The 17,739-nt window shown below is 45.2% G+C and overlaps 1 protein-coding gene across 1 annotated transcript in view; it reads right to left on the bottom strand.

Moving 5' to 3' along the window:
- The window catches only part of LOC137615796 (polyamine-modulated factor 1-like), a 52,486-nt gene that overhangs the window by 12,476 nt on the left and 22,271 nt on the right, over positions 1-17,739 (bottom strand). The window contains exon 3 of the mRNA XM_068345490.1: positions 4,985-5,100. Within this exon, the coding sequence (XP_068201591.1) occupies positions 4,985-5,100 (116 nt within the window). The remainder of the gene's footprint in view (positions 1-4,984; positions 5,101-17,739) is intronic.

The raw sequence follows: 17,739 nt of genomic DNA, 5'->3' as shown, positions 1-17,739 counted from the left end.
TAACAGCTGATTTGGATTGTCTGTTACAGAACCTAGACTCTCAATCTGGAAGGGCCTGAATCTAGGATCCGCTACAGCAGATTTTGAGTCTCACAATAGAATTGAGGATAAAGTCGAGGGTCACCTGGCCCCATTTTCTTGAAGGGCGATGTTATATGATAGACCATGTAACTTGCTGACTCTCTTTGCAGAGGCCAAGGCTAGAAGAAAAACTTTTGATTGTCAAGTCACGATATGACGACTAAAGTAATGGTTCATAGTACACATACTACATTCCAAGGTGGAGGTCTAACTTCTGATTGAGGGCAGGAGAGCTCAAAGCTCCGTATGAGGAGAGACAATTCCGTCAAGAGGAAATGTTAACTCCTTTCAATCTAAAGGTGAGGCTCAATGCTGAGAGATAGATTTTTACCGCTGAGATCGAGCCGAGTTTTTCCTACCTAGGGTATAAAAGAAACCCCACTATCACAGGGGATAGTGGCTTTGAGAGGAGCGATACTCCTTCCACAACACCAGACACAAAAAATAACCACTTTGCCTGGTATACGGCAGCTGAAGAGTTCTGGAGGTATCTGGACCTCCTTTTTGCAACTGGTGGCAAACAGCCTTTCTTCGAGAGATGCTGGATGACCTCCAGGCGTTTAGTTGTAGTGAAGCTACAGCTTTGTGGAATATTCTTGCATGTGGTCATTTGAGTAGCTCCGATGCCCTTACTTTGTTTATGAGTTGTCTTACAAGGCAAAATGAGGGAAACGCATAAATGTCCAACCGTTCCCACTGATGTTGGAAGGCATCCTGCCAGACGGCCTGGGGATCTGTTACTGGCGAGCAGTGCACCGGAAGTTTCCGGTTGAGGGACGTTGCAGATGTCAATTGTCAGAGAACCTCATAAAGTCAGGACATTTTTGGCAATCTGATGATTCAAAGACTACTCAGAGCCACCTATCTGAGTCTTCCTGATCAGTTTGTCTGACAGAACACTCCTCTTACCTGGAATGAGTCGGGCAGAGAGGGCTAACAAGTTGTCCTCCGTCCATCTCAACATTTCCACAGGTAGATGGCAGAGGGGCTGTGAATAAGTACCTCCTTGTTTTTTTTACCTAAGTCACTACCGTGGTGTTGTCACTCATCAGCACCATGGAGTGTCCTGAAAGGAGCTGGTGGAATTATTTGAGGGCTAGAAAAGCTGACCTCATTCCAGGAAGTTTATGAGGCACTATCGCTCGGACTCGGACCACAGTCTGGAGGCCGTGTGGTGCAACATGTAAGCCCCCTCCCCCTTCTTCTGATGTATCTGTAAAGAGCATCAATTCCAGGGGAGGAGAGAGCATGTCTACTCCCCTGAGGAGGGTGGCATCTTACACCCACCAACCCAAGTCTCTCTTTTGCTCTAACCCTATTGGAACCAAAAGGTTTGGATGGTCTTTGTGCCGAGACCAAAAGGCCTTCAGTTGCCACTGGAGAGAACATATATGAAGACGGCCATTGGGCACCAGCCTCTCTAATGAGGACAGGTGACCCAGTAGCTTTTGCCACTGACAAGCTGGTAGCTTGTCCTATACAGTATTAGAAATGGGCAATCTCTGTATTCCATGGATGGAAAGACTTTGCATACCTTTGTGTCAATATTATTTCCTTGATATACCAGGTTCTGAGTAGAGAGCAGAGACGACTTCTCGCAATTTACCACAATTCCAAGATCGTGGCAAACTCAAGAAGTTTGTCTCGATGTAGGAGAAAGATCTCCATCGAGTCTAATAGAATCAGCTAATCATCTAGATATCGAAGTAGACAAATGCCGTTCTTGTGTGCCAAAATAGATACCAGGGAAAAAACCCGTATGAAGACCTAAGGTGCACTCTTTAGGCATCATCCCACTGGTGGACTGGTCGGAAGTTGGAACCTATTGCAGAGGTGACTTCATCTGCCACCTCTCCCTCTCAAGCCTCGGGAGCAAAACGACTACTTGAGTCCTTGCTTCCGAGATGCAGATTGTCTTAGGGCTTGAGAATTCTTCTACCTTTAACATGGTACTGGTAATTGCTTCTTTGCCTGCAGTGCCCCAGAGTACTGGCAAGATGTCATTGCCCTATGGAGGAGAGTTGTGGCTTACCTTCCTCCATCCTTCTGCTACAGCCTAGATGTCCTCCCCTTAATTGCTTCTCTCCGAGGTATCTGCTTCCTGAATTTTGAGAAGACGGAGTCCCATCTCCTCAAAATCCAGTTGACCCATTGGTTGAAAAAGTTGTGGTTGAGGAATTTCACTGCCCTGGCGCTTGAAAGGAGGAATGATGATACAGCCTTTTTCTGGTCGGAGGAAAAATCTTCATTCTTGAAGAGGTATCCCACCATCCCCATTCAAAAGTATAACCATGAAGTAGCTTGCAAAGAGCACTTTGCAACCCATTCCACGTTGGCAGCCGAGAACATTACTGGTGGTAAAGCTGTCAGCTTGTCCAATAGCATGTTCCAGGTTAGAGCCAGTATTGCCGGATCCAGAGGTAGCGGTGATGGATCTTCCTCTGATATCTTGTAGTACTTCCTGTGTAACGTATGGAGGGGGAAGTAAACAAGAGGAGTGAACCGAACACAGGGACTGCAAAGTTCCTGCTACCTGGGAATATACCCTCTTCTTTGTACCCTTGATCCCTCTAGACCAAGGCAAGGCTACCTTAGTCTTGGTGGGTCGAGGAATGTCGTACAGAGGGTCAGGAACGGTGTCTTTTCCCTTTACTGGAACTTGATCTCATTCCCCTAAGGAGATGATCTTCCTGATACAGGCAAGAACCTAGAGAAAGACCTGGTCTGAGTTCTTTTGCTCCAAGGGGGAGATCTTAGGGCTGGTAGGAGTTGGTAACACACGTTCTGAATGTTCTGATCTGTCGTCAAAAGGGTCTTCTGCACCCAAACTCACATCCATACGAGCTCGGGGCGGGTCGAGGTCGTCAAAAAAATGGGTAGCCACAGAACGAGTCCTGGGGAAAGGCTGCAACTTTCTGGTCTTGTAGCTGTTGACTTGTACACGGAAGGACCGGCTGAGGATGTTAATGGTCTTGAAGCCTTTCCCTTCCCTTGTTAATGATTATTATTAGTATTATTACTTGCTAATCTACAACCCTAGCTGGAAAAGCAGGATGCTATAAGCCCAGGAGCTCCAACAGGGAAAATAACCCAGGGAGGAAATGAAACAAGGAATGACACTGCATGAGAAGTAATTAACAATTGAAATAAAATTTTTAAGAACAGTAACAATATTAAAATAAATATTTCATATATAAACTATAAAAAATTAAAAAATAACAAAAGAAAGAGAAATAAGATAGAATAGTATGCCCAAGTGTACCCTCAAGCAAGAGAACTCAAATCCAAGACATCGGAAGACCATGGTACAAAGCCTATGGCACTGCCCAAGACTAGAGAATAATGTTTAATTTTGGAGTGTCCTCCTAGAAGAGCTGCTTACCATAGCTACAGAGTCTCTTCTACCCTTACCAAGAGGAAAATAACCACTGACCAATTACAGTGCAGTAGTTAACCGTTGAGAGAAGAACTGTTAGTAATCTCAGTATTGTTAGGAGTATAAGGACAGAGAATATGTAAAGTATAGACCAGACTACTTGGTGTATGTGTAGGCAAGGGGAAAATGAGCCATAACCAGAGAGAAGGATCCAATGTAGTGCTGTCTGGTCAGTCAAAAGACCCAATGACTCTCTAGCAGTCTGATGTCCTTTTTAGGAGAGCTGCGGTGAGATATCTGTCATAGGGGCCTCTGTTTTGTCTAAGTGCAGTTATGCCGTGGGTGTAGAGAGCTTAGAGATTTGGAAGATCTCAAGACTTCAAGAGGAATCATTGGAGTGCGTGGAGAAGGAGCTGTCGGAGGCTCATGAGTTGCCTCTGTAAATTCCTTTCATATCACTGCTGCTAAGTTTGCAAACCAGTTGTCTTTTGCAAAAAGAATTAGCCATTTTATTAACAAAGATTAATGGGAGACAGGTAAGAATGTTCGATCTCTACCGAGCCAAAATAAAAAGTGACGTTACTTAACCATTGAGTGTGTGAGCAGGGCGACTAGTCTACCCCCACCAACTAGCGGTGAGTAGTTATATCTCATTTGAAAGCCTTTTGACTAGTTTTTAGATTTTGCCAACATAATATCCACTGTAAAGACCAAAAGGGTTTATTCAAGTTGGAAAAATTCACATATAAAATAATACACATTTATCATAGCTTAGTAAGATTGCTGGTAATTCAATCTGCAGGTGTCATGTTCAAGCCCTTCTCATGATGTGATACATTCTACTGGCAAACATTATGATCTCACTGCCCCTGTGCATTAGGGATGGAAGGTTGGGGATGCCTATACCCCTACAAGCTAAGTCATCAACAGTCATTGCTTGGTTTACACTGGTCCTTGCTTGGGTGGAGAGGTGGCTTTAAAACTGAGATGTGCATATGCTCCTTCTCTAATGAACTGTCCTTTGCCATTTCAACTCGTGACCTTTAAAGCCTAAAATAAATTAGTGACAAGAGCTGGAAAAGTGATCCAAGAGAAAAAACAAGGAGAGCAATGGTAGATTTATCGACAATACTGAGCGTCCCGAGGATGCATGCCCAGTGAAACTACCTTCTTCCATCTAACACCATAGGACAATTATATGGGTAATAGGAATGTGATGAAAGCGGGGTTTACACGGTCGAACGCGGTTCGACAAACAACGTGTTTGAAGTGATGTTTGACCACGCAAACAGGGTATTTGGTTGTCGAACAGCTCAAAGAAAGTCTGTTCGTTAGTAGGTTTATGCATTTGTGGCTGACTCCACCTCTTCGAGCTGTTTGACAAGCAGGTTTGACAACCATGTTCGACGAACCATTTAACCGTGTAAAGCCCGCTTTAAAAAATGTAGTTAAAGTCCTTGTTTTATTGCACAGGTATCATATTGATTTTCATACTCATAAAAAAACTTGTTTTAAAAAGAAGCTTACAGGCTGTTGTTGTGACACTGTTCTCGACCCAATTTGACTTTCATCAACAGTTCTTCAGACTTCTTATGTTCTTGCTCTAGTGTCTCTACCAATCGCTGCTTTTCATAATGCAAAACCTGTAAGATATAAAGTCAATGAATTTTTGAAATCACTAATCTTCTACATAGAAAACAAATTCTTATTTTTAATTTACATTTTCTTAAACATTACAGGTGTCAACTGAAATCAACATCATTGATGCTGAGCAACTTCAAACAAAAGTAAAATAATTTGGATATGATTAACTCGTCACTTGTTCTTTTATGGTTGTTGCTCTCATCCATTCTTTATGCTTTAAAATATGTAGGTCTGCCTATTAAGAGTTGATTATAGCAGTACTGCCCTGTTTCCCATGAAGCTAGTCCCAACCAAAAATATTGCCATATCCACTAGATTATCACCCTTTCCAATGGATAATAACTGTAATCTTCATCTTTAGTCCAAATCTTTTACAGAGTACATATACTATGAAGTACAAGTATTGTACTAAGCTTCAAAATAACCTTTTTAAAAATATTTTGGATTTTTCCTAGCTATAAAATGGATTTTGAAGCGAAGCGAAAAATCTAGTTTTAGGTGAGAAAGCCATGTCGTCCTGATGGAAGGTTCCTATTGGTAGCTTTCTAAGGGATATTTGGCTACAGTGATATTCCTAGAGAATTGACCTTTAGGTCTCCAGAATTCTAACTCCTGGCGCGAATATCCTTAAAATTTCACTTAAGGATATCGCATAATATCAGGGGACGTATATCTTGATACGACACATAACAATCTTTACCCCGAATAGCGTTTTCGTTTTGAGGGGGAAGAGTGGCGAAAATAGAAGGGGAGCCGTTATCAAGGTTACCCTTCCTCCCGCACTACTACGAGTATCCAAGATGGCGCTCATTCCTTGTAGCATTGAGCATGGTGCTACAGATATAGTAGTTTTCGGGAGGGATCTTGCCTACTTTTCTATGGAAAAGGAGGGAGGGTTTCATCAGGACGACATGGCTATCTCACCCAAAAATAGATTTTTCGCTTCGCTTCAAAATTCGTTTTTTGGGCTCAAGCCATGTCGCCCTGATGAAAGTTTACCAGAGAATTACTAGAAAGTACTGTATCTGTGGATTTTCATAGGTGCCTTAACCTTGGGACAAATTTTTCTATGATCATCCGGACCATTGAGACATATGACGTTACTGTTAAACGTCATTACCATTAATCATGGACAATGTTAGGGCTTCCTTCCCCCTGCAGGGAAGAGTCATAAGGGGTCTCAAGGTTTGCATATATTGTATGAACAAACATAAGTATCAACTAGATATACAAAGGTCTCACGGTTTGTATATGTTGTCGGAACAACTAAGTATCAACTATATCCATAGTTTGTAAGCATACAATAATATGAGGTTTAATTAGTTAAATAAATAAAAGAACTCTGGCCATATTTATTGTGCTAATTGCAGGGCAAAATAAGACGCAATTACACTCTAATAGACATTTCTTTCGAATAAATGACCAAATGGAATAACGAGTGTAACATGTTACGGAAATTATACGTACAACGTATACAGAAAATTTTTTTCTCCCTGAGAGGGAAGAAATGATCAGTGCCACTCTGAAATTTGAAAATTTTGATAAAATTTTTTAATGTAATTTTCTGTAAATGTTGTATACTATCAACACTGTGTACTATGTACACACAGCACAAGTGTTATCTGTATAATTCCACACCTGAGATTTTGAACAGTCTTAGTGTCACTATGGTGACACCCACTTAAAAGGTATCGCACTGGAAGTGTCAACACCTTTTCACCCTAATTGATAGTCCCAATCAATTCACTGTTCATCGCAGCACTAGACGACAGGTTTTAATAGACTACCTGCCGCCACCACGTAATGCTTCAGTTCGTGCACTTGCTTTGCATAGTGTTTGTAGGACACTCTGGATGACTTCCATCCAGTATATGAGCAAAGACACTCAAAGTCCATATACAGAAAAAAGTTCGGTGATGAAGCAATTTTTCTCGGATCATGACCTGCGGGTGTACTGTCAGGATCCACTTTGCGAATGAAGTAGGTGAGCTTCGCCCTCAGTTGTTTTGGGGATAAGTTTGATCCTGAAGTTTCTCCTTTGAAGAGCTGTCCTCCCCTGAAGTCTGAAGTTCTTCGAAGATAGACCTTTAGACACTACTGGACACAGAAAGACATCTTCCTTCAGAGGCCAGATTCTCCAGGGACCCCATCTTTTAGTGGGTAGCTCGTTCTTGGCGAGAAAGGTTGGATCAGGAAAGAGATTCAGTTCTCCCACATCTGTGAACTAAATGTGGCCCTCATTTATTGATAGGGCTACTATTTCACTAACTCTAGCCCCTGAGGCTATAGCGAACAGGAAAATAACCTTTTGGGTTAGATCCTTGAGAGAACAATCTTCATTGTTCACAGATGAAGCATAATGTAGGACCTTGTCCAAGGACCATGAAATGGGCTTCGGAGGAGCTGCAGGCCTAAGTCTAGCACATGCCTTTGGGATCTTGTTAAAGATTTCGTTCGTCAAGTACACTTGAAAGGCGTATAGAAGAGGTCTAGTTAGGGCTGACTTACATGTAGTTATCGTGTTGGTGGCTAGACATTGTTCATGGAGGTCGATAAAGAAGGACAGACAGAAGTCTATTTAAATTTCTTTCGGTCCTTTTACTTTAACGAAAGCAACCCACTTTTTCCAAGACAATTCATGTTGTCTTCTAGTTGACTTAGACTTGTATTCTTCTAAGAAGTCTATACTGCCTTTTGAGATCCCAAATCTTTTCTTAACCGCTAGGGCAAGAAAATCATGAGATGAAGGTTTTGGGTTCTCTGTGAAGAAGTGAAGACAGTCGACTTCTGAACCCGTTGAGATAGTGTTGGGTTCAGTAGAGGGGCCGGCCTCAGTTTCAGTTCCATCACTAGAGGGAACCAGTTGCTCTTGGGCCACTTGGGGGCCACTAGAGCTGCCATTCCCTGAAAGGATTTCAGCTCGTTTAGGACCTTCAGCAGGAGGTTGGATGGAAGGAACAGGAAAATCCGGGTCCATTCGTTCCAACCGAGGGACATGGCGTCCGTTGTCTCCGCTAGAGGGTCCTCGTATGGGGCTACATATCGAGGTAGTTTCTTGTTGTCGCTCGTTGCGAAGAGGGCGATCTGCAGTTCCGGGACTTGTTCCAAGATGGAGGAAAATGAGTCTGCGTCTAGGGACCATTCTGACTCTATTGGCTTGAGCCTGGATAGAGCGTCCGGTGTCACTTTGCGGAACCCTTGTAAGTGAACTGCTGATAAGAACCATCTCTCTAGACAAAGGATGGCTAATATCACATGGTTGATATGGGACGATCTCGAGCCTTGTCGGTTCAGACATCTCATTATCACTTCGCTGTCCAAGATCAGCCTGATGTGGACTGATCTGCGAGGGGAGAGTTTTCCCAACGTCAAGAGGACTGCCATGGCCTCCAAAATATTGATGTGAAAGGCCTTGAACAGAGATAACCAAGTCCCTTGGACTTTCCTTTGAAGGGAGAGAACTTCCCATCCTTCCGTCGAGGCATCCGTACGGATGGTCACCAACGGCAGAGGTGGTTGCAAGGGCTCGGTCCTCATTAGGCTCTTGGCCTTCGGCCACGGCTTGAGAAGTGATCGTAGTAAGGCCGGTATTGGTCATTTTAGATCTCTTCGAGCGTTTGATGCGCATCTTCTCCAGACTCCTGACGCATCTTTCAGCTGTGCTCTTAGCACTGGGTCTGTTACTGCTGCGAACTGAAGAGAGCCCAGTTATCTTTCCTGTTGGCGTCTTGAGATCCTGTTGGATTTCAGTAGTCTCTTGACAGACCCTGCGATCTCCCTCCTCTTCCCTGAGGGAATGGAGAGGTGGCGTGACCTCAGGTTCTAATGGATTTCCAGCCATTGAAACCCTTGAGCTGGAGAGAGTCGAGATTTTTTGAGGTTGATCTTGCATCCCGGATGTCCCAGGGACTGGATCACTTCTTTGGATGCTTGCAGACAAGGCATTTTGGATGCTACCCACACCAGCTAGTCGTCCAGGTACACTGCTACTTGAACGCCTTCTAGGCGTAGTTGTTGCATGACTGCGTCTGCAAGTTTCGTGAAGATCCTTGGGGCTATATCTAGTCTGAAGGGTATGGCTCTGAGAACATACTTTATCTTCTGTAACTTGAATCCTAGGTAGGAGGAGAGGGGGCGACTGACTAGAATGTGCCAATAGGCATCTGCCAGGTCTATCGTGACTGTGAACGCCCCTTTGGATAACAGGGTCCTTATGTGTTGAAGGATTAACATCCTGAACTTGCGTTTTCTGTGAGCTTGTTGAGTGGCGAAAAGTCCAGAATGACTCTGAGTTTGTTTGAGTCCTTCTTGGGAACACAAAACAGCCTTCCCTGGAATTTGATGGACTTTGCTTTCCTTATAACCCGTTTGCTCAAGAGCTCTAGGGTATATTCTTCTAATTAGGGGGTGGAGTGTTGGAAGAATTGAGGAAATGATGGTGGAGACTTGTTCCGTTTCCATCCTAGTCCAATCTTGATTAGGCCGTGGACCCAAGGATCGAAGGTCCAACGATCCTGAAAATGTTGGAGCCTCCCTCCAACCGGAAGTATCTGCTTGCTTCGATTGTCTGGAGGGTTTACCTCCTCGACCGCGTCCTCCCCTACCTCTTGAGGGATGTCTAGAGGAGCCCCGTCTGGATTCTTTACCTTTCGGCCGAAAGGTAGTGGTTTGCCTCTCAAACCCGGGGTTGAATGCTGGTGACTGGGCAACCAGCTGTTGAGGCACCACTTGGAAGGTGGTCTGTGTTTGGGACACCATTTGGGGCACCGTGGTCATGGTGACTGTGGGATATTGTTGAGCAGGCCGAGAGGGAGGTCTAAGCTTCTTCGTCTTCCTTTTAGGTTGGGGACCCACATCCGGGGAAGACTTCCTCTTTTAGCAGATGCCCCACTTCTGGGGAAGGTTCCTATTCTCCGTGGCAGCTTTCTCAACTACCTCTTTGACTACTTCGTTAGGGAAGAGGTCTTTACCCCAGATGTTAGAAGATATCAGCTTCCTGGGTTCGTGTTTCACTGTTGCAGTAGCGAACACGAACTCTCTTCAGGCTCTCCTAGCATTCATGAAAGCATATAGGTCCTTTACTAGGGTGGCCATATGCATTTTGGCCAGGACCATGAGCATGTCCGGGGTACCTCTTTGGCTTGCACACATCTCTATGCAGTTTTGTAGGGATAAGGATGCAGCAAGTCTCTCTTTCGTCTCTTGTTCCTTGCGCAAGAGAAAGTCAGAAAGTTTAGGAAGATTCTCGCTTAACTGTCGTCCAGCGAGGTCTGCGTCCAGTTTCCCTACTGAGAAGGTTAGGTGGACTTCCTTCCATTCCTTCTCTTCCATGGGCAAGGCTAACAACAGAGGCTTGCACTCCTCTAGTGCAGGGCATGGTTTGCCTGCCTCCACTGCATTGGCGACAGTTTTAAATGCCTTCGACGTAAAGGGGAAGGCTATTGAAGCAGGAGCAAGAAAGGTAGGTTGTTTCTTGCTCAAGTCGGACACTTTCGAATTAGAATAGCCGGCCTTTTTCAGGCTACTCGACAAGAGCGCCTGTGCCTTATCGTGGTCGAAAACCATGACCTCCTTCGGTTCCATCTCCTCTTTTGGCGTTGGTTCGTGCTTCAGTCGAATGAAGCAATCAGGGTAAGCGTTAAAGCTTGGCCAAAACTGGATGACGTCTAAGGGGACGGCTCCCATCTTCTCCGAGATGTAGAGTTTGCCGTTAGTAATCGGCATAAATTCCACATACCTCCAGGGATCGGTTTTGGAGCAGGTTGGGAGGTCTTGGACTCTGGGTCGCTTGTATGACTCTCGGAAGGCGGTAAGTGGAGCTTCACGGAGTTCTCTCTCAAGTCTCCCTTCCCTTGCTTCGCCTTGCTTGCGAATGTTCTCCATTAAGGCCGTAAGATGGGCCAGTGCCTGGCTCATGTTGTCCAATGGAGGGGTAAAAGCTGAAGATGTCGAGGGTAACTGCTCCGGTGCCGGCAAAGAACTCCGACTCGACATCATCATCTTCTTCCGGAGGAAGAGTAGACTCCTCCTCGGGATCATCCTTTAGTAGATCCTTTTCAGTGTCCGTAGACACTTCCGACATCCTTTCCTCTTGGTGGATGTCCATGCTTTGCAACGCCTCACTGACATCCGTGTCGATGGCAATCTGGACGCAGGGAGGTCCGGGTCTTGCTTGGGGCACGACAATTTAATTTCACTACCCGCTTTTGGGAACAGCAAGCTACGCATCCTATCGTTAGGTCGGTATGGTCCCGGAGAGTTCTTCTGGAACCCTCGTACCCACTTGCGCAGCTTTTCTCGTGCCGCATCCCTCGACTCCGTTGACTTGGGGTCGTCGAAACCTTCGGTCACCAAGGTCCGGCAGATATTGCAGACTTGGGGGTCCCAGTACTGCAGGGTTTCGGTAATGATGGTGCAGGGTGCATGAGACCTGCACTCTTTGTAACTAGAAGTTCCTACTCCTAAAGCTGCAGAAGATTGCATCGCATTTTATCTGGGGTTCCTCCTGTAAAGAAAGGAAAATTAATTGAGTAGGCGGTTGTTTATCACACATGATAAATAGATTATGCAAAATACTAATATTAATATTTTAACCATCATAGCTTCGGATAGTAAGCTAGAAATAAATTAGGAAAGACACATACTTGTGTATCCTTTCCAGTCAATTGCTATGACCTCCCCTTAATATTAAGGTTATAGAGTTTCCTTGATCAGAGCAAACTCAAAAGAGAAGAGTTCTAACCTCTAGGGATAGAAAAAGTGTATACTACCACTGACCCTTCTTAAATTATTTAATATTGTGGGGTAAATTGTAAACTGATTTCTAATCAGAGTATTGAAGGAATTCTATTCTTTCAATATAAGATTGGTCTCAGCAATAGACTGTGCAAGGATACACAAGGTATGTTGGAAAATAAATACTGTATAATATATACTATAGTTTTCTGTCTGCAGTATATACCGTTACCGTTACCGATCCCATAATCCACCAGGATCGTAGGGGCGCTGCATGGTGGAATACCGCAATAGGAGCCTCCACTTGTCACGTTCATGTGCGAGTGCCTGGGTCTGGGCGAAGGTTTTTCCTGTCCATTCAGCAATGTTGTCGGTCCACCTCTTTCTCTGCCGCCCTCTTCTCCTCTTCCCCTGAACTGTTCCCTGGAGAATTGTCTTGGACAGGCCGCTTGATCTTGTTGTGTGGCCATACCATTTTAGTTTTCTCCTCTTCACTGTGGACAGCAGATCTTCATAGCGTCCTAAGTGTTGTCTCACTCTTCTGTTGACTTCTTCATTTGTGACATGCTCAATGTACGAGATGCCAAGCACTCGTCTGAAGCATCTCATTTCTGCAGCTTGGATCTTTCTCTGTAGCTCTGCCGTCAGTGTCCAGGATTCACAAGCATACAGAAGGATGGAAATGACTAGGGCATGCAACAGTCTCAATTTGGATTTGACAGCGATGTTTTTGTCTTTCCAGATTGGATTCAGTTTTGCAAGCGCCGCTATTGTTTGCGCGATTCTTGCATGGACTTCTGGTTTGGATCCTTCTTGGCTGATGATTGCACCAAGGTACTTGAATTGTTGGACTGTTTCAAGTTGTTGACCACCGACCACGATTTTTGCTTTGATTGATTCGTCGCTGTTTCTCATTAGTTTTGTTTTTTCAGCACTGATTTCCATTCCGTATCTGGTTGATGTTTCATCCAGATGTTTCACGAGGTTGACCAGCTCATCTTCGTTCCCTGCCAGGCCGTCAATATCATCAGCAAACCGAAGGTTGCTGATTGTTCGTCCTCCGATGCTAACTGTGCTCACATGATCTTCGAGTGCATCTGTCATAATTTGTTCAAGGAAGATGTTGAACAGGGTTGGTGACAGAAGGCAGCCTTGGCGAACACCTACTGAAGTGCGGAACCATTCGCCTATTTAGCCTTGGGCAAGGACCGCGCTGGTTGCTTTATTGTACAGCTGTTGGATCGTCAGTATCAGTTTTTGTCCCATGTTGTACCTGTTCATTGTGGCCCAGAGGGCATCATGCCATAAGCGGTCAAATGCCTTTTTTTAGTCAATGAACACGTGAAAGATGTCTTGCTGGTGTTGGCTGTACTTCTCACACAGAACTCGAAGATTGAAAGTCTGTTCCGTTGTGCTCCTTCCTCTTCTAAATCCAGCTTGCTCTTCGGCAATGATCTCTTCTGCCTGGGGTCTCAGTCGGTTCAGAATGACTCTCAACATCACTTTGCTTGCGTGGCTGATAAGGCTAATCGTTCTATAGTTTTGGCATTGCTGTAAGTTGCCTTTCTTGGGAAGCGTGATGATGAGGGACTGTGTCCAGGGTGTGGGCCATTCACCTGTCTGCCAGATCTTGTTGCAGATGCTAGTGAGGATGTCAGTCACTGTCTCTCCGCCAAGCTTTATAAGTTCTGCAGGGATGTTGTCTACTCTTGCAGCTTTTCCATGTTTTAGCGATCTGATCACTTCCTCCACTTCTTCTCTCAGAACTGGGAAGTTGTCGTTGTTAGATGATTTGTGGCACGATGTTACATTGGGATCTCCATTGGTCTGGTAGTTGTAAAGGTCGGAACAGTACTCTGTCCACCTCTTGAGTATGTCTTCTTCTTCCGTGAGGCAGTTCCCTGCTTTGTTTTGGATGGTACTGACTCGTGCTTGCTTTGGTTTTGTTAGATCTTTCACGATTTGGAACGCTCGCCTACTGTTGTTCTTCTCCAGCTTTTCCTCAATTTCTGTACACTGTTTCCCAATCCAATCTTCTTTGGCTTGGTTCATGCTTTTTCTTATCTTGCGGCTGATTTCTCTGTACTCTGTTGCTCCGGTGGGTGTGGTCTTGTTCTTTTTCAGTTCTCTTCTTTTGACGCACATATCCATGATTTCATCTGTGACCCATCGCTGTGTTTTCCTGCGAATGTTTCCAAGCGTTTCGTTTGCAGACTCTATCATGACTTTGTTTAATTGAGCTGTCAGCGTTTCTGCGCTGTGGTCTTCCTCAAGCGTTAACAGAGGGGCAAACTTCCCTCCAACTGTTGCCTTAAAGGACTCTGCGATGTTGGGGTCCCTCAACCTGTCCAGGTTGAATTTCATCCTGGTGTTCTTGGGCTTCTTGATTGTCTTCAGCCTGAGTTTGAAGTTCACAAACACCAGATCATGGTCGCTACCGACATCTGCACCAGGGAAAGTTCTTGTCGTAGCTCTTTTGATCCCCGATCTGAACCGATTTTGTACAAGAATAAAGTCGATCTGGTTGTGGTGGATTCCATTAGGTGCATGCCATGTCCAGCGTCGTGATGCCTTGTGCTCACCGAGTGTATTTGCAAGCACAGCATTGTTGTAGCTGGCAAACTCTAGTAGTCGTAGTCCTCTCTCATTGGACACGTCATTGCACGAGGGGCCGCAGAATTCCTTCCAGTCCTTTAGTGCGTCTTTGCCCACTTTCGCATTCCAATCTCCCTGGATGATAAGTATGTCCTTTTTGTCCACTTTGTCGATGGTTTCTTGGAGTTGACTGTAGAATGCCTCCACAGCATCATCGTCGTGGTCTGTTGTTGGTGCATAGGCCTGTACTATTGTGATGTTAAATGGTGCTGCTCTTAGGCGGATGGATATGGCCCTGCTGGAAACTGGGCAGCAACCTAGTACAGAGTTCTTGACGTTCTTGTTGACAAGAAAACCTACGCCATTGGTATGTTTGTCCATCTCTCCACTGTAGTAAAGTACATGACCTTCCTCGGTGAGATGTTCCCCATGGTTCTTCCACCTAACCTCACAGAGTCCCACAACGTGCCAGGTGTATTTCTCCAGTTTGTGTGTTAGTTCCTGTAGTTTCCCTGTCTGGGCAAGGGTTCTCACGTTCCATGTTGCACCAGTAGTACACTTGTCACGTCCGCCCTGGTGTGCAACGGATGGCGCGGTCCTTGTTGACCCGGGCGACGACCGAGCCGGTATGGTATCCTTTTTTGTTGTGTCCATCATGCAGTGTGTCTTGGGCTGATGAAGCCTGGCGGCGCCCATCCCTCTCCAGGCTGGGTCACAGCCGATTTCCTCCAGTACCCGGGGGCTCGCCTTGACCTCGAACACATGGCCGTTGTCATTTGTCTAGGAATTTTTCGCCCTGGCCGGTGCCTTTGGAACAAGGTCTTTCGCCCGGTGATGCCGTGTTAACACCATATACTATACTGCAAATATACTGGCTACTGTATAATCATATACGGTAGGGCTAGCACCCGGTGGCACAGTCCGGCCGTGGGTAGTACCTGACGGTACTGGCCCAGCCGACATGCCGCCGACTAAGTAAGTATCTGACGGCACAGGTCCAACCGACATGCTGCCGGCTGGGTTAGTACCTGGCGGCACTAGCTGACAGAGAGAAAGAAAGCATGGAGTGAAGGGCTGCCTTATTAAAATGTATATTTACAATAAATAAGGGTGTAAGTATATAACCTTACTGCCTTCCTCTACAATGCGGGTTCAAATGGAAGGGGAGAATGCATCATTCAAGCTTCCAACCAGCCACAAGATCCGTTGCCGGCATTGCCGGTTTCAGGAATGTGAACGGCAGTCCAAGAGAGGACTGAAGAACACTCAACAGCGGAGGGGTCTCCCACCGGCAGCCGGCACAGCCTTTCCCGGAGCCTTGTGTCCATAAGGGAAAGACTGAGTGACTATACAGCTGCTTATGTAGGAACCTGGCTGGCACCACAATCTGCCCGCCAAGCAGTGAGATTGCAGGACAAGGGCTACAGGATTGCGATAGCTAAGTCATCGCTAAAGGACAGAGAGGGGAAGGGAAAAGGGTCCTGTATCAAGTGTAGAAGTAGGCGGCAGGATTGCCGCCACTTCCACACAAGAGTGAAACATTGTTTCAGTATCGGCGCCATCCTAGGCGGCAGAAGAATATCTATTCTTTAGCCTAGGGTCTGCCGAAACGGGACTAGTTTTCTAGACCGCAGGGGAGAAGGTGGCGCCATCATACCACCACTTCAAGTGCGGCCTAGGGAGGCTTAGCCTCCTATGCCGGCAGCATTAAGCCGGCAGGGGAGTGACTACTCACCCTGCCGCTCGGCCGCCAGCAGAAAGACTGAATACTCTGAGGTTCTGTCGAAAACCCAAGCCGGCATACTCGCCGGCAAGGGTGGGAGACAGAAAACACTAGCCTAGTCAAGCCTGAGTGAACTATTCTATGGCAAGTCTAAGATAGGGTTGTCGCCTATGGCGGCACTCAGAGGGAAGAAGAGATTACCCTTATATCTCTACAGGAGACGAGTATCGAGTTATATAAGTAATTCTAGGAGATATTCTATCTCCTGTTGAACTGATAAAATGATACACGAGGATAACCGGGGATAATGAAAGTATACTAAAGCACATAGGCTAAGTAGCCTAGCGCAAGGCGAGATCTCGGTTACCTAAATCACCGAAACTCTAATGCATATGATCTACATAAGGAAGGGGAAATTTGTATGCATAATACATCTTTACTAGTATAATTGTGCCTAAATAGCTTTCATAATTTATTAATGCTATTACCACTGGGAATGTCCTTCTGCTAACTAAATAACACATGCATAACGAACGACAGTGCCCATGGCGCCTCCAGAGACTGGCCAAGCTCCAAAACACATTAAATCAAGCTAATTTCACTGTGAAGCAGGAGCTCAAAATTATACACTTTAAAGACTAAATACTCAACTTTCCAGAGGCAGAAGCAGCTGGAAATTGCATATTAAATCCTCTCAATAACGATAAAAAACGTTAGATAACAGGGAAAACCACTGTGCGCAATCGCTACTAAAATAGGAATGAGCACTATCTTGGATACTCGTAATAGTACGGGAGGAAGGGTAACCTTGATAACGGCTCCCCTTCTATTTTCGCCACTCTTCCCCCTCGAAACAAAAACGCTATTTGGGGGTGAAGATTGCTATGTGTCGTATCAAGATATACGTCCCCTGATATTATGCGATATCCTTAAGTGAAATTTTAAGGATATTCGCGCCAGGAGTTAGAATTCTGGAGACATAAAGGTCAATTCTCTAGGAATATCACTGTAGCCAAATATCCCTTAGAAAGCTACCGATAGGAACCTTCCATCAGGATGACATGGCTTGAGCCCCAAAAAAAACAGAATCCTTTAGAACATGAAACAACATGGGTGTGAGCTGGAATGGCATTGAACGATCAACAAGGTAGTTTGTAAGAAGACAATAGTTTTGAGGGGGAAGCCCACCCACATGCCTGTCAACCCCAAGCCAATTTTGACCTTATGTCCAAGACTGAGAGGGGTGAATAAGGCAAGAAGTATAATCTAAGGGACTCACGTATGTATAGTCAGGAAAAATACAAATAACTTTTAATATGATGGTTTGGACACATCAAAAGAATGGAAGAAGAATGATATCCAAGGAAATTCTTGGAATGAAGACTCTAAGGCAAAAGACCAGTTGGTAGGCCGAAGATGAGGTGAATGGAAAATATTGTGAGAAGAGTGAGAAGGAGAGGTATGAATTTTCATGAGATTGAAGAAGAGAAGTCGTACGAAGATCGTCAGCGGTGGAGACAGTTTCTGAAGCAGGGCGACTAACAGGCGCTTGGTGAGAAAGTTGAGTAATACACTGAGATTTTTC

Source organism: Palaemon carinicauda, chromosome 22 (genome assembly GCF_036898095.1).
Source record: "Palaemon carinicauda isolate YSFRI2023 chromosome 22, ASM3689809v2, whole genome shotgun sequence".
NCBI lineage: Eukaryota > Metazoa > Arthropoda > Malacostraca > Decapoda > Palaemonidae > Palaemon > Palaemon carinicauda.
This window is presented reverse-complemented; position numbering and strand designations above follow the sequence as displayed.